This window comes from Cydia fagiglandana, chromosome 3 (genome assembly GCF_963556715.1).
Source record: "Cydia fagiglandana chromosome 3, ilCydFagi1.1, whole genome shotgun sequence".
Lineage (NCBI taxonomy): Eukaryota > Metazoa > Arthropoda > Insecta > Lepidoptera > Tortricidae > Cydia > Cydia fagiglandana.
The window spans coordinates 15,558,484-15,585,767 of record NC_085934.1 but is presented as its reverse complement, the minus strand read 5'-3'; the positions used below and the strand labels follow the sequence as shown (position 1 = coordinate 15,585,767).

The 27,284-nt window shown below is 37.6% G+C and overlaps 2 protein-coding genes across 9 annotated transcripts in view; one reads left to right on the top strand and one right to left on the bottom strand.

Annotated features, from left to right (window-relative positions):
- LOC134680203 (cytosolic carboxypeptidase 1-like) overlaps window positions 1–27,284 on the bottom strand; it is a 91,624-nt gene that overhangs the window by 25,911 nt on the left and 38,429 nt on the right. The window lies entirely within an intron of this gene.
- On the top strand, window positions 4,801–27,102 carry LOC134680202 (uncharacterized). 2 transcript variants are annotated; one of them, XM_063539282.1, is made up of 6 exons: window positions 4,801–5,003; window positions 20,141–20,246; window positions 23,788–23,864; window positions 24,211–24,415; window positions 25,104–25,259; window positions 26,114–27,102. In XM_063539282.1, exons 1-6 carry the CDS (start codon window positions 4,943–4,945, stop codon window positions 26,541–26,543), a joined length of 1,035 nt encoding a protein of 344 aa, XP_063395352.1. In that variant the 5' UTR covers window positions 4,801–4,942; the 3' UTR covers window positions 26,544–27,102. The 2 variants fall into 2 exon arrangements, with proteins under 2 accessions (XP_063395352.1, XP_063395353.1); XM_063539283.1 differs by having other exon boundaries at window positions 4,812–5,003; window positions 25,104–25,269; window positions 26,114–26,253.

The window sequence follows — 27,284 nt, the reverse complement described above, 5'->3', positions numbered from 1 at the left end:
ATGTGTAGGCGTATACTTGTTTTATTATTTAGGATATTCTTTGGGCGTTGCATCTTTAAAGAATATCATATTTATTACTCGCTTAAAGCACTCGCACCAACAATATCGCTCAGTGATTCGTTCCGACAATTTTACGGAATGCCAAACTTGGGCGCTGCAATGGAATATCTATCTACAAATAAGAAAAAAACGTACCTATCTTATTACACTTCATCGCAAATGTTGGGTAATTGAGCTTCAGGCCAATGATCCCGTCATCGGTGAAACGGAAAAACAACCAGCTTCTAATAAGCATTAAGACAAACAAGATTGGAGTTCTCGGCTTTTCCGTGGGATCGTCTAAGCTGAACGCAGGGGGACAAACAAGCTGAGGGGCCATAAATGTGTAATTAAAATGTGTTCTTATGTGTTCCTAGATTGAATTGTTGAAAAACCGAGTTAGCTGTATCATATAGAGTAATATAGAGCAAGAAAATAACGTTGGCATTGTAGTTTAAAATATGAGATGTATTAATAAATCAACTTCCGAAATATTTTGATTTTAAATTAAAAAAATGCTGCCACTCCTATAGAACTCGGTACAGTGCGTAAATAGTCCTATGAAAATTCATCGACTTAAGTAGTTCTGTAGGTACATTATATTAATGCAAAATTTGAATAAATTAACCGTGAGAGTATCCGGATGTTCCCTTCTACGTTACAGCAGTCCCCTGGAGGAAATCGTGAGACAGCAGGGTAATAATTTGTTAGGCTTACGGAAGACCGGGGACCGCGGCTAACTGCTCGATTTGCTCGAGTTAAGGATGCAATTGCTCCGTTCAATGGGCACCGCAAATGCGCACTTGTCTCGAAGTGCCGACGCATGCTAGCGAGCTCGGCTTCAGCGTGGCATCAGGCTCGCTTTGTTGTTTATTTACTTTCTATAACTACATGGTGTGTCTGACCATGGGGCTTTAAATCCAGGGCTTGATTTTACTCGCTAAACTGAGCTACTTTTACTATGGGACCAACCCTAAAATCGGGCAAATTTATTTGGGCTTTTCCATAGAAAACGTCGACATCTAATCAGCCAAAATGTATGAAAAAGTAAATATTTTTTTCGAGATTTCGGGGTTGGTGCCATAATAAATGTAGCTCAGTTTAGCGAGTAGAATCAAGCCCTGGATTTAAAGCCCCGTGGTCAGACACACCCTGTATAAGCTGCGGGGGGATGGTAGTAAGTTTTATCAACGATTTTTGCTAAGCTTTAGAAAAGGTTGAACTAATTATAATAGGAATTGATGTAAACGAATACATTCTAAAGTTTATAATGTAAACAAGGATTACACAGTATTAGTTTCAATAATTTCAGCGTAATGTTGCGGTTGCTAAGTTTCACTATTGTTTCTGAATTAGGTATGTTAAAATTTAGAATACTTTAGAAATTCATAAAATGGTGTCCTTTTACGATTACGATATTGTTTGGTATCATTTGAATTAATATAATGTAAGATACAAAAACAGCATTAGAAACTATTAAAAATACGCATTTCTTTTATTTTTCTTTGAATTCCTGTGTGTGTGTGTAAGTTTAATATCGATTAATTCCTGTAACGTTGTTTAAAACAATCAAAATATGTATGTAATCAAAAATTAAATGTATAAGTTCAACCAAGCCGTTATCAAGTCACAGACTATAACTTCTGCGTAAAGCAACATTAACATAATACTGTAAACAGCGCGCAGTCACTACGCGAATTACGCGGGCCCGTCGTGCCGAAGTCACTCCACTCCACATGCCATTTTATTTATACTCCCGTGAACTTCCATTGCAATTGCGGTTAACTATTACGCTTTTTTTTAAGTGCCATTAAAACGATAGCGGTAAGAATTTTTATCGTAATAGTTGTAATCAGAGAACATGACAACGACCACCGAGAACGCGGCGGCACTCACAAACGTTAGATTGACCGTCTTCATCGCAAAACTCCCGACAATGATCGAGAATCTGACAACAATCGTTCATTTGTTTCGTTTGTTCTCACTGAGATTTAGAACTCCATAACTCTCTCAGGCTTAAAAGCATTTATCGCCGTGTCAGTGAACTTTTAAATTGCTTGCAGACATAGCTATGCATAAATGTCGCGTTCTTGAATTCTTTGAATAAGTTAACAGAAAATGTTTGCAAAAAAGTTGTGCAATTATGGGATTAACCGCAAAACAGATATGCTTAACCGAATAACAAGAGATAATGTTAAGAAATTAGCAATTCGCAAGCATAATAGCAGCTTGGCACAAGGAGTACTTGCTGTAGGTTCGGTAATTTTGAACAGTCACTGGACGCTTTAGAGCTTTGTTATTCTTGGAAAATAATTTACTTTTAGCGCCATTCAATGTGTCACTGCAACAAAATATATAAATATACAGAAACTTCCGAACCTGATAGTACCGCAGTATAGTTTTGTTTGGGCGCCTGTGCGGTCCCATTATTGCCACCTATTATTCAAAACAACTAGTCATGCGCCCGCTCAATTAAATGCTCCGCGTAGCGGCGTAACATCTTCAGATGTAAAACCCTTTGTATCGGCAATATATCAAACATTTTTACTCTTTTTGCAGTTATTAAAGTAATTCCTTGATTCTATATGAAAAAAAAATGCTTTTATTTTATCGACTTGCATCAGCGCAAAATGAAATTCATCGCATCAATAACGAGACAGATAGGCATCAGTTGAGATTTTTATTAATATACCTTTTGGGGTTCTAGGATTCTGTTATTGCGCGTCTTTTAAGTGCTGTGTCTTGTATTGTAGGTCCAATAGGGTAATAATTAGCTGAGTGTATGCCTTAAGAACCAGGTTTACGAGGGTAGCTACGAGAGGTTACTTAATGTAGGTAGTGAAGAATTATTCTAGTGGATATTAATTAATTTGTTTTTACTGGCATTTGTACCTGTGGAGCTGCAAATGTAGCTGTTATTGAATTGTTTTAGTAAAACACATGAGTGGATCGACTCTCTTTTATAACGCGGGTGACAGGCTACAATTTTTACCGATTAAAAAAGGGTTTTCTTTTTTAAGATGAACCGTATTTAGTATAAAGTTTATTCATGCATTATAAGGGTTAAAATTGGGACACAAATGAATTGGATACAGTTTCGGTCCTAGGGGGAGGCCTATGTTCAGCAGTGGACGTCTTATGGCTGAGACGATGATGATGACAGTTTCGGTTTTAATTTGCAAGATATTTACATAAGATAGAAGTAGTGTACTATGAGGTCTTCTACCTTTAAGATACGAGTATTTATATAAAATAAGCAAGTTAAACTAAATGGTATAGGTATATAAACACACCAAAATCGTTTAAAATTTCCGAGGAGCGTAGAAAATTACATTAGAATTAAAAATAAAACTTCCATTAACGACTGAGGGCTGAGATTGGTCTAGATGCACGTCAAAGACCGCCGAGCGGTGCAAACACCGTGCCACCAATTAACGTGCCCCCAAGCAACATGTCTGAGTGGCCCTGGCGGCGCTCTTTCAAGCCTACTTGCTTTTATTACAACATCTAATATTGAACTCGGCTCCGCATTTGTTTGCGCGGCGCAATGTCAATGTCACAGCGCGGGCCCGGTGACCCCTTGTGCGAATATTGCTAAGTTTTAGTTAGAACAGATTAAATACAGGCATTGGTATTTAAGTCATCGGAGCGAATTGAAGTTGGATATTCGGCAATCGAATAGTTGAACAAGTTTAATCCTCGCTAGAACAAAATACAATTGATAGCTATAATGTTTAAAATTATGAACTGTGTGGGTATACAGGCAGGCATACGGCGTTTTAAATAAAAGGGTCGTTTATTTAGTATAATTGTCCGTTATTGATCATTACGAAGATAATCAGTATTGGTAGTTAAGAAAATGTACGGCCGTGATGTTTACATCCTACAGTATAGGCATGTATGGTAATTTCAAATGCTACAAGTTGAGGCTGTCATTCCGTTGAACGTGTTATGATAACATATAATTACGTATGGATATTCAACTTCTCCGAAAACAGACTGATGAAAAATTTGCTCCTCCCTCTGATCTGTATCGGAACTTTGCGAAATTTTTTCCTTGTGGCTTGCATCCAAAGCTTTGTAAGAATGCTAAGTAGGTTTTGAAAGGGTCGGCAACGCGCATGTAACACCTCTGGAAAATTATGTTAAATAATTTGTATATTTTCATGTTCTTATTAAACATACCATTTTTTGCAGAATGTTCCCATTTTAATATATTATCAATCAAATAGGCACATAAATAAACACTAAACAGAGAACTATAGATATCTAGGATGCTTGTTAGGCGGCATTTATGTACAATCCTTTTTTCTATTCTTGTTTCTGGCGTGTGGAAATTGCAAAAGGATAAATTAGTAACCCAAGGAATAATTGCAGTCAAGTTGCGTGTCCCGATCCTCAATTGTAGATATCTATAACAAAGGTCGGCACACCCTCGGACTTGGAACGCGCCGCGCTCGTGAAAAAACTACGACAACCCTTTGTATTGAGCAAAGAATTCGCGTCGACCGCAACAAGAACAAATTGAGCGCGAACTATTGTGCGGAGCGATTTGCAGAGATAACTCCCGTGTCGGGCGTCGCGGGCGCCGAGCGGCCCGCCGGACGTCCGCGCTCCGCGGGCCCCTCGCACCAGTCGCGTGCGCACATGCCGCGCCGAATTTTCAATTCTGTTTACATTTCTGGCCGAATCCTAATCGTCTTTTGAGTTAGGAGGCCGCGGAAGGCAGTGTATATGACGCAACGGGCTGCGGCCGCAGCAGAGAGGCACGGTTTGCTTCAGTGGTGGCTGGCGCGGGACGCGTCGCTGTTATAAGGGGGGATCCCGGGCTCGCGCGCTCAGTGTGCCCGAGATTCCCGTGTCGTGCGCCCCGCGAGTGTCCCGTCTGCCTCACACCGCCAATATGCAGCTCGTCCTTGCAACATGCTTCCTGCTCTTCGCAGCCACCCTCGGCCCTGCTGCAGGTATATCGATCAATGATCATCCTTTGCAATTCTATGATTTAGTGTCAACCGGAGTATTCAATTTATTTAGTTTGATGAAAGAAAACATTAGGTACACATGTAAACTTATGTAATTTCCTTAAATAGGAATGTGTGTTACAGTCAAAATAAAAAAAAGATTGGTACCTACGTACATTTTGTTTCGTTACTAATTTGAGAGACCTTCTAACCGGATACCACTTAAGTTTTTTTTATAGGTACCTATACGATAATATATGTACGTTAATCCAGCCAAACCGAATTAAACTTTAAAACCGAAACTTTATATTTTCACGAAAACTTCTACATAAAGTTGTTTCACTTTTATCAACTCTTTTTAAACAGACGTGACCAAGCCATCAAGTGTTGTTTTCAACAGAAAACCATTACATTTTTACATGAAGAACGTAGGCACTGCATACTGCTAAAGGAATGATAGCAAAAAACAGGAGACGCATCAACGCAATGCGATGACTTCTAGGCATTTAGAAGCGAGTTGCAGTCGCAGGAAAGGCATTCACAACTCTTATTAGTATTGAGTAGTAAGCTTTGGTCTTTATGACGTTCGAATAAAAGCTTTGCGAACAGCAGAAGCTGATCTAGTAGGGGCAAGGTGCCCGCAGTGACCTACAGGTCTACGACCTTCATTGTTCAGCTTTCATTAGAGTACAATGTACAATGCCTGTTCCGCCACCCTTACCTACTGAAAAAAAAAACATCTATTAAGTGGTTTATAATTACATTCTTGTTGGAATTTTGAACGTTGTTCTTCTTATAATAATAATGTTATAGGGTTCAAAGAATGTTTTATCATACAAATATTTTCATTCGACTTTCTTCAATATCCTCGATGGAATCCACATTACACAGGATTTTGGTGGACGCTTTATATCTTTTCACTGAATAGGTACTTATGAACGGATTGAACTAGGTACATTTAAGAGTCAGCTGTTATAAATTTCTAGGGTCAATAAACGGGCTTATTTTTCTCTAATATTGTATTAAAGTATACATCGTCACTACTTTGAAAAAACCCCCTTGTATATCTCACACTACTACTCAAAGTTGAAAGGCAGTAACTCTGTATGTATTATCCCATTTTTCTTTTGATTGACAAAACAAGATAAGAGATTTTTTTCAAAGTAGTGCCGATATACATATTTATATTCTTTAATCTATCTACCAGATTATAATGGCACTGCACTAAAAGAGGACAAGCTTTTGACCTTTACTTCTTAGAACTGCTTCAGAGTGGTTGTCTCTAAAGAAAATATCAATAAACTTACATGTATTTCACAAGTAGAATTTAAAATTAATCTAACATAAATCTAAACTCGTTATAATTTCGAGTTTCAATCAGTATAGTAGAGTATGATGACATGTAAAGACAAATGTGATACGTAAACCGTATTTTTTTACTCTAAGGTAACATATATATATTCAAGAACAATAAATGTTTCCCAAGAGCATTTAAGAAAATGTATCACAATTTTGTTTTAAAGTTGCGTTCTTGAATTGGTATAAATTACGTACCGGTACATGAAAAATGGTTTTAAAGCTACACGGCCATAATAATTGCGCGTGCAGGCTCGTATCGTATGATGTATTACAACATTGCGTACGTATGATGCTATAAAGCGGGCACGGGCCCGGCGCCGTCGTTTCGCGTATGTTGACTCAAGTGTGCTGCACTCTACCTGTGCACTGTGGCAGTCTACACTGTGACAAAGCTGACTTAATGCATAGCATTACAGGCGAACCAGCATAAAAATGATCCCCAATTGGTACGGATCTCGACAACCGGTTAAAGATAGATGAGCCCACAGTCTATATACAATGTTTTGGGAATTAGATAGGTGGTCGCAAGCCACGACAGTGCTTCGTGCGCCAAGAACAATGCGACAGCCTGCGAGCATGAACACGGGTCCCTGCCGGTGTCACGACGCAGAATATGCAGCCTATAAGGACTCGATGTAACTTAAGTTGCAATGCTCTTAAAGGCATGTTAGGAATATCCGCGAAGACGCTGCAAAAAATCCTCCATTAGTATAGACCGATATCAGTGCGCAAAACCGATGAGATCATATATTCATTTATGCTATCATGGTAAATTATATTTCGATTTGCATGATTGCTTTCTTGGAAATCAATTCACTAGAGTCAACGACACAGTAAATCGCAATAAAATTTGGCTTGCGGTTTTACCTCGTAGAGGAGATTGGAGAATCGCTAATCAACCTTAATGATTCACAGCAATCAACATCGCTGGAACGATTCCGCTAATGATCCGTATCTGCGATTATCGGACAGGTTGTAGCGAGGGAACGGAAGTCAAGTGTTGGGAAAAAAACTCGAGGGGGTGAGGAGATGGCCGCAGGTGCGGGGTTCATCGGCCCAGAGCCGCGTGCGAGGGCAGGATGTCTGTCTGTCTCTTGGACATAGAATAAATTATAATGCTTTATCCGCAGCCCGTAGCAAAAGCCATGCGATGGTACCTCTTGGTATAATACTGTAGCTAAAATTAATGAGTTTAACCTCGAAAAACGTGGTCTAAGACAATACGCGCCCGAATCCATGTTGACAGAGTCTCGAGCACTCAAAGATCATAATATTACCATGTGCATTGGCCACGCTCAACATATATATCTCAACTCCGGCGAAATGAGATGATGATGGCCACGTCTACGCCTCGGCTAGTCTGTGGCCATGAGTAAGCCCATTCATAATAAAAAAAAAAAAAGTTTTACATATCCGTCTGAGGCTTACTTGAGAAGAAATCGAGCTTTAAACGGCTATCGTATCTTGTTAGCGTGTAGAAAATGTGCTTCATAACTCGCATTTCTATTCCCTGTAATCATCTGCAATACGCTAAACTTAATGCACTCCACTTCTTCAGCAGTTTGTGAATATGAAAATTTTATGATTACTAAGTTAAATTAAAAGACTTCCAGGAAATAATTACTTAAATTCATCTGTCATCTAACTAAAGTATTACTTACTACTTAGGTTAGATCGACATAACACTCAAGTCTAATTAGCGATTAGATCGTGCTTAATCTCAGGTGACGATGACGATAAACGCGTTCTTATAAAATAAACATCGAGCGAATATAACTGTTTTGCAAAACAGAACTGTTGTTAAAGATACTGTTATACAGAATTACAGACGGCGAGGTGCCTCGAAAGCATTGTTCCGGTCGTAATCACAACACTTAACAGGTGTCGCTTTGTACCAAGAACTAGGATATTCGATGTTTATAAACACTGATGTCTGTACATTTTATTCTATATAAATATTATTGATTTGTATAACACTAAAACCTACCAGGCATATCAAACCTTTGTTTTCTCTTGCCTGAGGTTTTGGAAAGAAATTGGTAACCAACCAGATTAAACGAGCGCGCATGGCGAAACTAATTTAACAGACGGAAAAAAACGCCCTTTCCGTCTGAAGGGCTATAAGCAAAGGTTTTATAGGCTTTTAAAATACTTCTTGAAGGTCGTAATCAAAAATTTAATCAAATTTATTAATCCTTTATTGCGTCGGGTGCCGAAAGCGATCGAGCACTTATTGTGATCCTCATCTTTTTTGTCGCTATAATTCAAAGCAATGCAACAGGTGGTACGGTTGTACAATACAATACAATACAAATACTCTTTATTGCACACCTCATTACAGAAAACAATACAAATAATACAGGAAGAAGAGGTTGTATCAAATTACGTGATAAGTGTAGAGTTACCGGCAAACCCTCCTAAACATAATTTGAGATGCATTTATGGTGGATTTTAATAAAAAACTTGATGTGAAAGTATTTTAAATATGAAACTACATATGTTATATTAGGGGCTCGAAGGTCTAGAAGTGATGCGATAGCATCTTAAAATTTTTATTGAGTATCATTAAATTTGCTCATTTGCTACATTGCTATCTCGGCATGACGGCTGAAAACAGCAGCGGCAGCGGCCTAATAGGTCGATGACAGACTAGACATGTGGGCTCGTTAGCTATAAATTTCAATGGAACTATTAGCATTCGCGAACATTTAATTCGTCCGGACGGGACTGGGTCGGCATCGAGTTTGATTACTAAAAATAGTCCGGGAGGTGCATTCCGGTGCAGGCGGGAGGAGGGCGGCCGTCCTTGGGCTCGTCTCTGCTCGATCTCTCGCCATTATCTCGATCCCTTTTTTGCGAGTCAATCGTTACCCGACCGCGAACAATCCGATCGATGTTCTCACGGATGAGAGTAATCAAAATGCTGGTACATTTTACGCTAAATTAACTAACTCAAAGAGATTAGTTCGACATCCTGGAGTGCTTTAAAGATCCTCTTTAGGCATTTAGTTCTCTGGATGCATTAAGTCGAGTAAGTGCATCAAAATAAATCGTTCGAACGGTTAAGCCCTGAGGCTTAAATCATTCGTCGATAGTTTATCGTGCATGCATCGTTGAGATTCATGGTAATGTTCGAGATTAAATCCTATAGCGGGCTGTAGCACCTAAGAACATAAAGTAGGTGGGTAGATAAAGGCGCGCGCTACGGGAACTTGCAATATGGATCTCATCGTGAAACTTTATTGAAGCAGTTACATTTTAAGTTCCTTGGAAGGCAAATCTCGAAATGTGTTACGATACGACATTATAAAATATACTTTGCGACTGCGCGTTTAAAGTATTGGATAAATTTTCAATTTTAGTCTTTGGTCCTTGTTACAGCTAGGGGAAATACATATGTTTTAGTATTTTATTGCATAAAGTCTGAGCACTAAACTCTGATGCTCTGTACAAATTTATATATAGGTACTTTACATTAACAATTATGACTCAGATTTATATTGAGAAACTATTTATTATAATTAAATGGAATTTGTTTCTTTTAATTGAGAGATTACAGAACACACTTACTGCTAAATTTGAATAAAAATTTTAGGTATGTACATATGAAATGATGATTTGTATAGTATTTTGTATATTACTCTCTTATTGTGTAAAAGCCCTAGCAAGCGCAGCGTAGGACGTCCACCCACAAGATGGACAGACGATCTTGTTAAGGTCGCCGGAAGACGCTGGATGCGGGTCGCTTCCAACCGGCATGTATGGAGGTCCAAGGGGGAGGCCTATGTTCAGCAGTGGACGTCTTATGGCTGAGATGATGATGATGATGATTGTGTAAAAATTGTGCTAATGAAATGATAACAAATTGTAACATGTGGTAGCATTTTGCCTGGATATGTTTAAGAGCAATTTGCTCAAGTCTCGCTACTAGAGGCGTCAACGGTTACCTTCGCATGGACAACTTATTCGCATTATGCAACGCGTAAAACGCGTTACGCGCGCTGGCTTTACAGCCAGAGTCAAGGGTACACTGAACGAACGTGACATTCAACACTATGAAATACACATTGTAGAGTAAGCTAAACTTATCTCTGTCTTAAAAGAGTTTCTCTAGGGTCGTCTACATAATGCTCATTTTAGACTTCAATAACGCTGACAGTTTTTACCTAACAATAATAATAGTCCTCGGGTGGGGCAGGATCCTCTTTCAGTTTATTAGGGCCCACGACGCGTAAAAATGTGAACATCAATGTCATCTATATTAATGTATAAACATGTATAGTATACACGGTGTAACATAACGAAACCGAATAATTTTAACAGCGTATTCCTGATCATATTTAGAGACAAAAATGTCCTGTAAACTTTTTTGAAATTCGCCTAGTTTCTGAGATAATATTAATTTAAAAAATAACAAGATTTTATTGTTACATAGTGTAAAAGCCCTATTCGATGGTGATGTTGCTGCTATGGGACGTAGTCTAAATATCCTTATTGATAGATGTCAAAAAGTGACAAGTAACACTTTGCAAAAAGTAGGTTTTACGAAAAAAAAAATTAAAAATCTATTTTAAGTTACAAGTTTACCAATAACATTTATTTTTTATGTACAAATACATTCAAAAAAATTAAAAAAACAAAACAAAAAAAAATTTTTTTTTGGCGAAATTGACCTAAACTCACATTACATTTTTTCCTTCTTTTGACCTCAGAAATGCGTGGTTAAAATTATTCGGTTTCCTCATGTTACACCGTGTATTTGAGTTGGGGAAAATTATTGGAATAGAATATACGTTTTTTCGAAAAAGAGAATATATATACCAGCAGTTAATCAGCCAGCGGCACGTTTAGTAAAAAGTGATGCACAAGTTGGATTAGGTACATTACATGAAATACTTAAATCAGTTGCATAGGTGAATCTTTATAGTAGCGGTAATTGTGGTAATGGTATCCCACGGCGCAACGGTATGCGGTTTGAAAATTAAAATAGGTAATTTTTCAGCTTAGCTTCTTGGTGACTTAGGTTGTATTACAAAATTCTAACGGAAATTTAATGTCATTAACAGTTGTATAGATATAAATATTTGGCTACTTCTACTACTAATTAAACTACTTTAGCCGTGAATTGGCTAGCTTTCAGCCTAGCCTTACTATTTTAAAATGAGTTTTAAAATTAACGGCTTCCGGTAGGATGACAAGATAATTATTAAAGTAATGTAATGTAGTAATACCGAATTTCTTCTTTATGCTCGAAGGTTCTACAATGTACGATGTTTATTCTACATATATAGTACAGGTAAAAAATAAGCTTTTAAAATTGTATCTTAGTCATGTCACGTAATACACGTACTGAAATAGCTTTTTAAAGCACAGAAATGTGACGATGATACATTAATACGATAACAATCTCAGAAGTTGAGATATGTCGCGTTAGTCGCGTATCACATAAAAGTGTGTTTAACATTCTGCTCTTGGGAATAAATATTTAAATGAAGGATGATCTAGTGAAGAGCAAAACTTCACTCTATATTTCACTTTACTATAATCATTTTTACAATGGAACATTGAATAATTTTATGAGCTCGAGGTCTGTGATTCAATGGAAGAAGTGATGTTGCCCGCTGCTTTGGCTCGTAAAAATATGAGTCCAGGTAGCAAAGCAGGCTATTCAGCCTATTCGGGTTCTACAAATACTATTTTTAGCCTCGTTAGTGTTCAAGTAGATAGTAGACCGGTTCCTTGAGCCCGCCGCTCCTGCCCCGGCCACTTAATGTCTTATTCTCCCAAGTATCTCTAGGTTACATACTACAAAATGAATAATTTATAAATGACCTTTAAACAAAGCATATTCTAATGGATTCAGCCTGTACAATTAAATTGTTAAGGGTGGAATATAATCAGTGCTTGTAGTTAGATTTGAAATAAAAACTAAGCATTCACTGGTGCATAGTTTCCCGCTTTTTCTTCTTGTAATGATTATTATAAGAAGTGAGTTCCGAGGAGCAGGAAGCCAATTAGATAACTATGTAAGTTTCCCTGGCAAGACGCTCACAATTACACCCTAGAGACCCTGGCGTGTTCTTTGAAATGCAAGAAGTTATTATGCGCATGTTTAACTATTTTTTTTGTTTTATTTAGTTATTTAAGGGCTAGCCGTGATAATTAGCTTCACATTATGAAACAGCAACGTCAAGCGAAACTCTGTACATATATTGCTTGAATCTCACATCAAATGTTATTGAATGGAAAGGAACTGTCATAACGAGTACAACGTCCGAGGCGTGATTCACCAAGTTATTACAAAAGGGGAATCTAATTGTGATGCATCGATGGCCCTCTTCGAGGTTCGATTAATAATAGAACTCGCGCCCACGATATCTGTATGCGGCAACATCTGCTCACTTCCGACTGGTGACTGCTGCGGCTGAATGAATTAGTAAGGTGTATTCGGGTAATACCGAATATCGGATAATTCCGAAATTCAGATGAAAATCACCCTTAATTCCATCATTATAAAAGTCTCTTTTCGGAATTATCCGACAGTTTTCGACATTCGGAATTACCCGAGTAAACCTTAACGACCTACGAAACAGACTCCCTATAAACGATTTGGTTTGAGAAAACAATCAAAAAGGCTTTCTGTTAAGGGTGTATATGTTAATAGTTTTTGATACGTTTACACTATTATCTATGTCTAGTCTTAAGTTCTTTTTTAATTCCATATTTAAATTTTGATGTATGTTTGACTGTTTATATTTTTGTATGTCAGTTCGCTAAATACATGGATTTATTTAAATACATTTTCGCTAAATACATCTAGTCGACTTTCTTGGTCATTGATTATTTTCCACTAGCTAGCTACCTATCGAAATTCCCTCCTCTTTACTTTCTCATATTCAATATGAGTATCGGCATATCCATATTTTCTGGGAAATCCTGTTAAGACAAATTATATAAGGATCCAATTCCAAAATATTTTTGTTGGAATTTTCATCCACTTCCTCCTTTCCCGGCGTTCAGTAATTTCTGTATCTAGACTCTTCGGCCTTTAATTTGAGTCTATAGCAAATCATAGTCCCGTTACCATCGCAAGCAATGCCGATGCAGCCCGTGCGATATTTGCTTTAAATTGCGATTGGTCGGCAAACATGGCGTTGCAATGTCAACGGCGTGACATTCGCAGCGATCGCTTTTTGGGCCGCGGTCCGTTATGCCTGACGCACGTCCGGTGGATCAGCGCCGGATATCCATAGTTTCTTTGAGTGCACTTACCTCGGTAGTTCAAGAAAATAAACAATCTCTTGGGTATCTTAGTCTTGATGGTCATTTCTGGCGGCATAATCGGCAGCACGACCCTTCTATCTTTATGAATATACTTTTTAGATCATCAAGGATATTTCGATCTATTCTCTGGTTGTATAGATGAGATAGTCTTTATAGTTTCATCACGAATTTTTCAATGCTTTCGAGCAACTCTTCTTTCCCACCCTTTCTGATGTTATGAAATCCTGTTTAATTATTAAAAGTGTCTGGTAATATCACTTCACTTGTGATTAAAGCGATAGTTGTAGTTCCGATGTGTTCGGCACCGGAGGGCGTTCGCGCGGCGCATCAGTATGCACCGTATGCACGTGACTCACGAGACGTGACTCGCTTCCCAACACTCACCTCACCGCAAACACTACAAGCCCCAAGTACTGTACACTGTAGCAACACATACGTCTGATAGACTTTGAGCCACAGTATTGTTACTGAACGACATCCCACGGACAATCTGCACTTTCTAAAAGCCCTTTAACTTTAACGATCTTCATATCGATAAATTGCTTAGTTGCTTATAATAATGAAATTCAGGGAAATCGAAGAGAATATGCATGATGCAATCATCAATATTCAAGGAGGGAAATAAGTCAATCGCCTCTCGACATGCGTATTACTGCAGAAATAATTGCAATACTTAGCATCACACGTGATAGATAGTACGCGTCTAGGTAATTACTTCACCTAACAAGGTAACACATTAATTTATACCCACTTATGGTAACTTAAACATAAACATACTATTTTTAGCAAAATGATAATCATGCACAACTCAAACATTTTAGAAAACATCGTAAGGAGTTGCGAAGATGAACTGCCTGAAGTTATTAAGCACGACATTCAGTTGAAAAGTTTGTAGTACAAAGGCAAAAGCGACGTCCGCTAGTAAAGCGCGGCATCACTTATGCATGAGCCTGCATTATGCATGGATTCCGATCGCAGGCGCAGGGCTATAATAGCCGAAGAACTGCAAGCGCCGACCGACCAGCCTCTAAAGAAAAAAAGCTTTAAAAGGACTAACAATCCTTGTTAATTTTAGCAAACTATTATCCATTACTGACTGATCAAAGGCGGAAATCGCATTAACCCGTGGAGCGCCCTAGTATCAGTCGTGTGATATTAAGGCCTGATTCGAAATCAATCTGCCAAATTGAAAACCCTATTAATGGTACTGAAGCTAGCTGAATCAAGATTTGTTTTTCCATAATTTATTGAAAATTTGTTTAAAAATTGTTATTTATAAGTAAATTCATCATTTTCCATTTCTTCCCGCTCCTGTCGTTAGTTTTGTTGTATGCCCTCCATCATACATCCGACAGTGTTTTTTGACAGTTTCTTAGTTTGAGTCCTATCAAGAACAATGTTTATTTTGAAATATTATATTGCATATAGTTTTTGTTGTTTTAACGAACTAATTCCTTGGACACTCCACTCCATACCGTTCAATAGGTCAATACTGTGGGACTTTGTTGAATCAAGTTTTTTGGTCCGATTTCGAGGGTACTGGCTTAAGCATGCTGATTGCCTCATAAACATCGTGGATCATCTCCAAATATTATCAAAGTAATATTGGAAATCCGCATTATTAAACTAAAGCTGCGAACCGTTTCTTTTAGTGATGTTGGTGTCGATTTCTCTGTCGAAAAGTAACCAATGCCCGGTAACTGACACCACATCGACGAAATTCCTGATACGCCAGATATTTGAAGATATGTCTAGATCCTCATTGTTTCATGGATATTGCAATGAAATTACCTTTCAGTATTGGTATAATATTAGGTAACAGGTTATGTTGGAAATTAGTTATGTGCAAGTTTCTTCCATACTTATCAAGTTTTTGACAGCAATTTGGCGCCTAATTAAAAAGACGGCGGCGTTTATTTGATTTTTTTGATCATCTTAGAATTGATAAAAAAAATTTTTTTTGGTATAATAATTTTGTGATTCTGATAATTATAATGTCGTAGTGTATATATAAAGTAAGCTAGAAAATATCCAAGAAAAATCACTCTGAATTTGTCAAATTTGTTTCGAATCAGGCCTTAACTCAATTTGGGTCGTAGCGACTCAGTATCAGACGTGCGTTACTACAGATCAATATGGATCAAATTGCTTTGCATTAATTTGTTGTATGGTGGGCCAAAAAACAAAACATACATAACTAACACAAACCTGTAAGATAATTTTCTTTGCAAGCTATGATTATCTGTTCTATATTAATATTTTACATCATACTTATTCCATTAGTTTTCACCCTTCATTACACGACATTATAGTTTACAAATATTACGATATCCGTAATCTAGAGCAGTATAATAATATGTCAGCAAATGGCTTAGCTAGGTGCTTGTAAAGAGTCAGTTAATGCGTATAGTGCTCCGCGCAGCCGCCTATGTAAATAGCATCATGCTACCCGCAATATCGCCAATAACTTCTAAACAGGACACTAAATCTATATATGTACTTTATTTATCTTTTCGTTTATTAATAAAATCGAGTCAACGATCGCAGTCACTATTTTTATTTATAATAGTCCACGCACTACTTAGAGAGAGCTGATTTAAACGCGCGCTGAGCCGCTTATACTTCATCCTTCGGTTGAGTTATTGGACCCATTTCACCATTAGTTTTGTATTTAAAGAGCACACGAGATGAAGGGAGAGGATTAAGGCAAAGAGTTTAAAGCTCAGGATTTGACAATACAACTAAAAGGTATTTTCATACGCTTACTATCGCAACGCCATACTCAGGTCTTGTAGGTACTTATAGCTCTTTGCAAGATGGAGAATTCTAATAAGCCCTGTAATCGATATTTTCAATCAATCAATCAATCAATCAATATTTTATTTGTCATAATACGGTTCACATGGGATCTTTTTATTGAATAATCGAAAATATTACAAGTTAGGTGAATCGCTATAAGGAACCAACTTGGAACAAGACACCAATTAAACTGACTAATTAATTATACATATTTATCATTTACATACACTGCGTTTATACCCACTTTTCACATTTTTATACAGGCAGCGATCCGGCACGCTCCTGGCCCACTTGACTTGACCAATAGCCTAACCAATTTCACAAACATGTATGTGCAGTACTTCTAGTGAATTTTAATTCACGTTTTTTATGTATGCAATGAACCCGAAACGTTTTGCATACCGTTTAGAAATCAACACGATGGACATGTAAATTTTTAATGTAATTCATATCAATTCTCTTCACAATACATACCTACATCACACGTATTACGTAGTACCGTTTTCGGGGGCGAAAAATCGATCTAGCTATGTCTTATCTGGGCGTTTTTAGAATTAGAGTCCGTCACGTAATGGAATTCCACACACCAAAAAAAAATTTTTTTTGACTAAAAATGGGTTGAATTAAATCTACTATTTATATATTTTATGAAAATGTTACTTTCTTTCTATATAAATTATTTATATTCCTAATAAATCACTTTAAACTGAATGACAGCGAATGTGACGATCCATTACGTTACAAGTTTTAGGCAGGTTTTAAGTGAAGATCGGAGTGTTTTAAGTGAACCAGTTTTTATTTATTGACATACAAAACAATATTAATTTTCTAAAAACGAATAACAACTGCAATACTAGGTATTACAATAAAGTTATTTAAAGAAGTCTTTCCAATACGTCACATTTTTTGTTCTAATTGTTGCTTTGCAATCATTTTGTTATAAAAAACGTAAGGTAAAGGTATTATAAAAAGTTGTTTTTAATAATTTTCATATATTATTCTTGCAAATGAGATCGAAATCAGTATCAATTATCCTAAAAATTAATATAAATTCTAATAAAATCAATCACAGCCACAGTAGGACAAAGTGACGTTATGGACCATAATATCGCGTTTAGGAACTACATGAAGGGTTTACATGTGCGGAAAATAGCTACTTAATTTAATACCTACTTAATGTTGTACTAAATTAAATAATTTAGTAATTAATACCTATTATTATAGTTTAACTTAACAGATTTTGAAATTTCCTGCAGTAATTATGCTTTCGACTGCAGCAGTATTGCAGCACGATAATACTGCCGACTGCATTACTGCTACAAAATCAAAATAGATGTTACTGCCCAGTTTTTTGACATTTGCAGTTAGCAGTATTGTCGTACTGCAATACTGCAGCAGTCGAAAGCATAACCTGCGCCTGCCAGCGTTTCTTAGGTCGCGCCGCCACTAGTGCTAAGTAATTACTAGTAGGTCGAGTAGTTAGAAGAATATAGCTAGAATAAAATTATTTGTGTGTTTTTAATATCACTACTATATTTTGGCAACTTAAACTGACGGCATGTAAACCGTGCATTTTCATTCCATACGTCACGTTTTTTTGTTCCACTAATACATCACGTAACGTTTTGGATGTGACGTAGGCATGCCGGTTGGTTAATAAAGCGAAATAGCGGTTTGATCGTTTGAATTTTCTTAATTATAATTATTTGATATCATACAACACATAATAATCTAACGTAATTCATAAATATTTAGTCAATAATTGACTCCTTATCTTCAGTTTAATTCAGTTCGTTGTGGAAAACAAATTTCTGCACATCGTGACGCACAACCTACACTAGCTTTTTTCGAGCCTAATTGCCTTGTAAAACCTAAACACCGGGTAATTATAGGAACATAATGTTACGATCATGTAAAAATCCGTATGATATTAGTAGATTTTTGCTACTAAGTTGGTAAAAACTCCGTGACGTTGGTGGAAATTTCCACTACGTCGATATTGAAGGACAACAATAAATTAAACTTTAATGCATATTTTTACTTTAGGTGCTAAAAAATAAGATATTTAATAGATTTTGGCTGGTACGATCTTATCACACAACAACCAGGTTCGGGCCTAGAAGGAGGCAGATATATAATATTTGGATCCAAAGTATGCAAAGTGTGCATGGGACACTCAAAAATCATCTCCCTTTCTTCAGTTTTTGTACATTTTCTTTACTTTAAAGTACCATTTAATCAGTTTTTTTACCATAAATACTCAGATAATAAATCACTTTACAATTTTTGTATACATGTAGTACACTTTAAAACAGTATTTGACGGTAAAAAAGTATACCAAAGTCGTAGGACAGTGATATTTTACCCAAATATTTTTTTCCGAAAACGCCCATCTTTGGGAAAACGCGCATTTTTGAATTTTTACATGACTCGGTCGGACCTCCGACGGTCTCCCAGATATTTAAGTAGCAAACATTATAGATGTAGTGGTACCAAGAAACAATAATATTGTCATAAAAAATATTTATTGTCATAATGGTGGCATACGTAGTGGATACGAGTATACTTATTCAGTACAATGCGCTGAGCGGAGGCGTCAAGCGAGCGTGGTATGAAGACGAATGGTTGCGACTCGCGACGCGCCTACCCGTTTCCTCGGGGTCATATTCATATTTGTGTCAAGTCTCATTGTCGAGTCCCCTACAAACACACTAATGTTGACTCTGTACCGAGAGATGAATAGGCCCTGTTACAACATTCACTGCAGGAATTTTGGTATGGTCGGGCGAGATAAAACAAACACCAATGTATTTAACTGCTACATTGCTCTTTTTACCCCAGATGATATAATAAACATTTAAAAATAAAGTTAAAATAGTAAAACAGCACGATAGGAAACGTATCAATGTCACTCTCACAACGGAGACAAATCTAAAAACACATTACAGAAACACCAAAATTACATTGGTAGATGTCACTTGTACAACATGCACTCGTAATAAAACGTTTTCTATAGAATGTCGGATAATTCCGAAATTCAGATGAAAATCACCCTTAATTCCATTATAATAAAAGTCTCATTTCGGAATTATCCGATAGTTTCCGACATTCGGAATTACCCGAGTAAACCTTACAGTAATTCGGACTTGACGTAAATCCTTATTTATTTTTTGATACAATGTTCTTTAAAATATACCATGTGGGTATATTTATTCCATCAATAAATAAGAATTACAATAATCGCGTTCAAGTGGTTAAAGGAGTGCGCTTGAGCACGACTGACCGCAAGCCACAATAAAAATGTGCCCGATAATGGGTATTCGTGCAGCCCAAATTGAATTATGCGCATCCGATATATGGACTTATAAAAATAAAAAAGACTACGGGGAATATTGCCATAAGATAAAATAGCTTGGATTGCTTTGCGTAAAATCCTATATCCATTTAAGAATACACGTATGATTTGACACCTATGATTTGGGTTTTCATGTTACAGTTTATTTTATGACACCATTCGCAAAATAGGTAGCATAAGTGATAGGTAAAATTTGGTGTTCGGTTTCATAAAAGTATAAGGTTACTTACTTATTTATTAGAGAGTTAATACAGTAAATTTTGGTGACTCCTAGTGGTCATGGTGTTTGCAGGGAGTAGAGTAAATAATAAGTTATTAATTTTTGTTTACTCTCTTGTTCCAGCACAAAGGATAACAACAATTCAACTGGATGGCGTTCAATACTTCATTTCCAGAATGAACCCCTACAGTCCAGAGCTCAACTATTTCCTAGCATATCAATACTGCAGGTAAACTTAAAGCGATTTTTAAAGCCGCCCTCTATAGCCACCAATTTCCAAATAGCCGATAAAGAGACATAGAATAGCCTATATGTATATCTAAATCAAGAAGGATTCCCAATTTTAAAATAAATATGAACCTGATAATAAAAATTTAGTAGGTAACAAACTAACTTAACGGTGAAGCAAAAGTTTTTTAGTCGAAGAAAATCGATTGACCGGTGACGAATCTAGACCAAGCAAGATCTAAAATCCGCGTAAACAAAACGTTCTCAGTTTCGGCGTTAGCTTACATTTCTCACGGCCAACTTGATGTAATAATATCGTCGTGACTAGCAATCCTTATCTAGCCGTGTCTAGTGATCCTGTTTGGGTCCTGCTACACCTAAGCCGGTGTGGTATAACCACTAACTGAGCCAGGGCGTTAACAAGCGGACTCGCGGCTCACTCCGACCAGGAAGTGAGGACATTTACATAACCGTTGGGAGTTTCTGGAAACTACACAACAATATCGGAACGCTTCCGCGAGCTTGTAACCAGTGTTAACACTCGCACATAAACTGTATTGTATTGTAATCGATGACGCAGGCAAGAACTGGAACGCTGGGAACTTGTTGAAGTTCACTTAATTTGTTTGAAAGGTTTGAAACACAGAGCTATATGATTAACATTAACATGCTATGTAATTTAACTCTCTGAGAACTTTTTAGTTGACAGAAACTATAATTGGTAAAATAAATCATCCACTAACTGTTTCTCTCACTGAAAGTAAAATAAAACATACCTAAATGTATTTCTTTCGCATAATTCTTGCAAACATCTAAACAAACACGCCTAAATAAATAAATATGTAATATCTTTTATTGAGTCCCAAATCTCCGGTCTCAAAGATCTTATTTAAACATAAAAATGTAAAACAGAGGTTTAATTACTTCAATTGTAATTTTAAAATATTAGGTACCCTATACATTTTTAAGCCCTTCTTAGTCTATACCTACTATGTTTATAGTTAGCTACCTATGTATAAGCTCAGTATTTTTATTAATTTGTGGTTTGTGGTCTGTGATGTATAATGAGGAATGCCAGTATTATTAAAATATCCAGACAAAGAGCAAACAAAGACATTCTGAATAGTACCGTTGTGTATAGTTTCCTTTATTTAAGCCTTGTTTTGTCACTAATGGCTCTTTCTTCGGAGTAACGATCCCGTAGCCTAGATCTACCACGTGCACGGTCAAACAGCTAAGAAAGGTCAGTCGCCTCGCCCGCGCACGATGTCCTTCCATTCCCACAGTCACGACCTATTTACTGTTCCAATATTGTTAACGAGCTTTGGAGAACAGAGTCGTGATATTTGAACATTGGCTATTTTGGAAACAAAGTCGGCGGGTGTAACATCGATTAAGGTCGCTTGAAGAACGAAGAACTCTTCGTAATACTTGAGGTTCTTAAAAAACCGTTAATTATTATTAATGACTAAACGTAGTAGAACTTTTGCTATATTCTATTTGTCCTCCGACAGTCACAAAAGAGAAAATGGGAATACGATCTTTATAGATTTAAACATAACGATGGAGTCGATTAAGAACGCTCCCGTTGTAAAGAGACAGGTGACAAAAAGATATTATACGAATTCCTCATTCAGCTGACAGGTTCATTGAGGTGTCGCGGGAGCAGGTGCGTGACGAACATGCGCCGGCGCCGACCATATCACACAAATTGCAAGAACCACAGGAAAAATAAGAATATGCCATTATAAACCTTATGTGAAAACCGTAAGGACTCTGACCATATTCTAGAGATCCTGCTTTGATCCAAAAAGGAAATAATATTTTTTACAACAGTTTGGGTTCCCGATAAAACTAATAGTTACGTTTTTCCCACCATTATAAAACATTAAGGTTTACCGAACTGTTTTTATCCTTACTGCTCGGGTCATAATATAAACAACACCTGTGAATGTATTTTTTATTACATCTTTGACATAAAAGGGTCTTAATAATGGTATGTTAATAGTAGAGCTTTTTGGGGCACATCAGAAACCGCAAAATTTTAGTAGGCATTGATAGTGAATGCTGTCGTAGTAAGATGGTATAGATAATTCTATACTTATGATATGAGTTCTACCCTATTAACCCTTAAACCATTTGAAATTTCTGTCTAGTCATTCGATTTCGAACCGTAATTCTTATTGTAGAGATGCTTTTTTGTTTTAAGCATGATGGCAAGTAACTATGATGCCGCTATGGACTTAAGGGTTAAAATTGTATCAAATGTTGATCGAAACCATTCACCGCGGTTATTAAATCACTTTGATGAATAGACCGCAGCAACGAGACTCCTGTGGTTTTACCTTTGCATATATTTAACGGTTCATAAGAAAGCTACTCGTATCTAAGAACGATATTTGCAGAAGGTAACTGAATGTAATTATATTACGGCTTGTCGCCGCGCAGTTTTTAGCATCAAGAGTTTTCTGAACTTGGGTCTGGAATGTCGTCCCCGCGGTGCAAGCTTGAAGCCTGTCTTTAGCGAATAAATTGCCTCGAACAGGCTTCGGCGTATAGTTTCTATGCGAGCTAATAGCTGAATACGATTAGCTGGAATAGGCGGTTATTTAGATAAATCGCGTTTATGGATCCGGTGGGACGGGTTCATAACTGCTCACTGTCAAAGAATCTAGACATCCTCAATTACGTGATCCCTAGAGAAATTCAATTTCTCCGCAGAAAGTATCATAATTTAATAAGCTGTCTAATCAAGTACCTACTGCACAGATTTTTGCCATTGTGAATCTCTTCTAATATTATGCGGAATAAAAATGCGGAAGTCGGTCTGTCTATTTGTAACCTCTTCACACTTACCGCCGAGCTAATTTAGAAAAAAAAATGTTAAAGAACTAGGATAAATTTTATCACGGAAATAATCCCTAAAGGGGAGGCAAGGGAGGATACTAAAGTACTAATTCTGAATAGACAAAGTCGCGGGCAGGAGGTAGCATGAGTCGTAATTCGGTCATAAAAGCTAACTGGAGAAATATTATGATTTTCATATAACAAAATAATATACCACTAGGTCTTTCATCACTATCCCGGGATAATCATTTACTATTTAATGTAGGTATAGTTGAATTATCGAGAAGATGGAATTGCATTTGTAGTGGTTGTACCGTTTGCAACAAAAGGAGAATAATTTTCTCTTAACTTAATAAAATGACATACCCAAGAAGTGGAATAAGTAGTAGTCCTCTGTTTTTTATTATTCGTAGTCGTACGGGCGGACACAATAATTAATTGAGAATACAATCAAATCAGAGTTAAAAATATACGCACAACGTAAATAATATTGACAATTTCACACTGACATTATTTTTGTTTTTAGTTCTTCGATATATATATAACAACCTCTTTGTATGCTGATAGTACAAGAAAATAGAAAATTCAAATATAGAATGCCTGTAAACAAACAATACTACTACATATGCAATTCCACGCTCTCGATGATTCAACTATACACGGTTAAATATTAACTTAATTTATGCTTGTTTCAGATCGCTAGGTTTGCAGCTAGCATCCTTTGAGACAAAAGAAAAGGCGGACTCTATAACAACGTATCTCACAAATGCAGGTAAGAAATCTAATAGCGTTTCTGTTAACATTGTATGCTCCACGCTCCATACGACGCTTTATATGGTCGGATACGAATGCTGACAAGTGTGGTTCATGTAATTTTTTGTTCAAATTTAATTTCTTTGATGGTGGCGTCTATTTGCATTTTTCGTTTGATCTCTTTGTCGCATCAGCACCAGCCAATCTTTAATACCATCATATTTTAAGTATGTTCCTTTAGTAATTTTCCTTACTTCAATTTATCATCGTCTCGGATTGTTAACCTGTTATATATTTACTAACTAATATTCAACTGTTTTTGTCCTATACACAGTTTTCTCTAAATAAACCACGTTAAATTCCAGGCTACAACAAATACGACTTCTGGACATCGGGCAACAACCTGGGCACGGACATGTACTTGTGGATGAGCACCGGGCTACCGTTCAACGCCACTTTCAACTACATGCGGCGCCTCACCGTGGACGTGCCCAGCACGCGCGACGACAGTATTGACCCGCTGGATGTTCCGCAGGGCAGCACCGCGCCGCAGCGCACCGCACGACATGGGTATGCACGGATCTCATTATAAATTGCAACAGTTTACTGTTTGATTGATGTAGGCCTTTGCAAATTGACTATGCCAAGTGTATCGATTGTGTACCGGTGCAAGTAATACTGTAAAGTGCGCTTCTGAAGCTTATTGGATTTCTTGTACTTTCTCTTTAGAGTCGCATTAATTGGCTAACAAATATGCGAGCACACGTGCTCGTGCGATGGCATTCGAGCTTCAATTAAGACATAATAAGGTGTTTAGTGTGATTAATCTCGTCATGGGATAAAAGTGCTCATTAACCAAATAACTACGAGTAGGATGACGCCGTCTCTTCTCGTCAGAATTTTTAGATGAACCAAACTTAAACATCCCAATTTTGAAATATTTTTGTGGTATTGTCCTAGAGTATTCTTCTAACTTTAAGAATCTGTATTTCGCAATATGCACTAATATATAATTGACGCCCTCCTGACGTAGGTATGTAAACCTGAATTTCTTAGAATATCGGTTACATTCGACACGGTGCTTGAGCACCAGGTCAACAAGGACTCATACTAGTATTGAGCTGTTAAGTGCTACCTAATATGTATATACGCCGGTTTATGTTTAAAGTATATAGTTCGTGCCAAAATATTTTACCAAGTCTTGCTCACATTGATTTTTTAGTAATTTAGTAGTAATAGCTCAAATTTGTATTTCCAGCACCGAGCATGTGATGACGAACGGTTGCGTGGCCCTCAAAGCGCCCACCTTCCACTGGGAGCCCCAGCACTGTGGCGAGATCAAGGACTTCATCTGTGAACAGACTCGCTGCTACTACTACAACTACGGGTCCATCCCCGTCTCGTCCGCGCAGGGGTAATGCCAGGTGAGATGCCAGCCGTCTCCGGAGGCCCATTCCCCGACCAGCCGCGCGCATTTCATAATCCTTGGGTATACATGCTTAACATCCACGAGTATCGCACTACGTTAACGAGACAACGTATTTACTCTTCTGGGTTAGATATAGACAGTAGATGTAGCTATGTGTGTGCTAACATGGGAGTCTTGTCCAACTGGTTCGACCATGGTCCGTCCAAGCGCGCGGGCCCGCGGGACACGGCCTCTGCGCCTACCCAACCACCAAACAAGAGCCCTACACCCAACATAATGCATTTGGCTTTAAGTGTTCTATATTTCTTAACATTATGGAGAACTTTTCAAAATTATCAAAAACTATTTGGTGGGTGGGTGAAGGGGGCTTTGCTTGGTATCTCTTGCTCAAGTGATACGTTATTTTTAGTTCTTCTAATATTAGTATAGTTACATGTCATAATAATTTCTTCGGTTTCATTAATTTCACTCATTTGCATATATTGATATAAAACATTTTAAACTTCTTTGTAAACGAAACAGCCTTCTTTGTTTATTTTTCACATTTGACATTTTTATATGTGCACAATTACATTTTGGAAATTGCAATACAGGCCGTTTCCTTCGCAATTTACTAATTTCATTATCATACAATGTTCGACTTTGTATAACCACCAAAGTCCTTCACAAACCACGCGAATGCCATTCGATTGATGTCTAATTAAAAAAAATATTACCTTTTAAATTCAATTACACAGCAACACTATTTATATAATTTTTAAACGGTATTGAGTTTGTGTTGGCATGGTGTCGTGTCGGACCGCGGGTAACACGAGGGGCGTCGTCTGTTTGTCCGGCAGGAAGCCGCTGTCTCTCACGACCACGACGACTGCACACCCGCTCACGTCGTCGTCGCCGCCGCCGCCGCGCTCCGAGCATCTGCCGACCCACTTCACTCTCAACGACCTCATCGGCAAGCTGCGCCCCTCCTCGCTTGACGGTCTTCAGTCACCGCATCTTAAGACCGGTGCTCTGTTGAAATCACCGCCACAAATCGATTCCCACTATTCGCGGGCTTCCGACGCTCACGCTCACGATATCGAACAGGAGCAGAAAGAGGAGCCTACGCAGGGCCCTTACGAGGAGGATGAGGGTATGGTCGGCGACGACCCGTCAGCTTATTTGAGCCATATCGCCGACACTGCCGCCGATGAGCCCTCCACCGCCGAGCCGGACGCAACCGAGCACTCCGTCCACGCCAGCGGTATGCTGGCTCCGCCCGCCTTCTAGTTAGTGTCCGGCAGGGCGCGTGGTCGTTTAAAGCTTTCAAATCAATCAGGTATTCTTTCTACCAAAAGTAGTGTTCGATTATTTAATGTATCGTGATTTAAAGTAATTTGCGATAGAGCTTACTGAGGGTGCTTTGACTGTTCGTGTTGTGTAGATTTCTTTTAGAATCTTTGTAATCGTCGCCAAACGACGTTAGGGACTAAAGTTCTTCGGGACTGTTGTGTTCTCGTGAAGGTGCTGGCGACTCGCGCTTGCGACTTGCCTCCGTCTTCGGGAATGTTGAATATCACAAAATGAGTATTCCACGAATGGATACCTTGACGTCTACGTTAATTAAATAGTTATATCAGATCTCTGGTGATTTCATTAAACCGTAACATGTATTAATTTAATTAAATAAGTGCAAAATCGGATTATTTGTCAGGACATATCATTCGACATAGTGGTATAAGATAGTGTTTATATCGATACGTAGCTAGTTAAGTATTTTAAGTTGAAACTCAAGAATTTAAAGAATAGTGATGTAACGAAGTTAATAAAGTTAAAATTTGTAATTGGATGAATGTTTAATTTCACGAATTTACCTCTAGTGGTATACGTCCATGATACGTAAGTTAATTATTTCATTCTTGTGGTATAATTATTTAAACAATCGACCAATTTTAACATATAACAATACCATAAAGAGTTGGTAAGAGCTCGAGACTTTTAAGTGTCAATTTGAGGAACTTCAGTCTATAT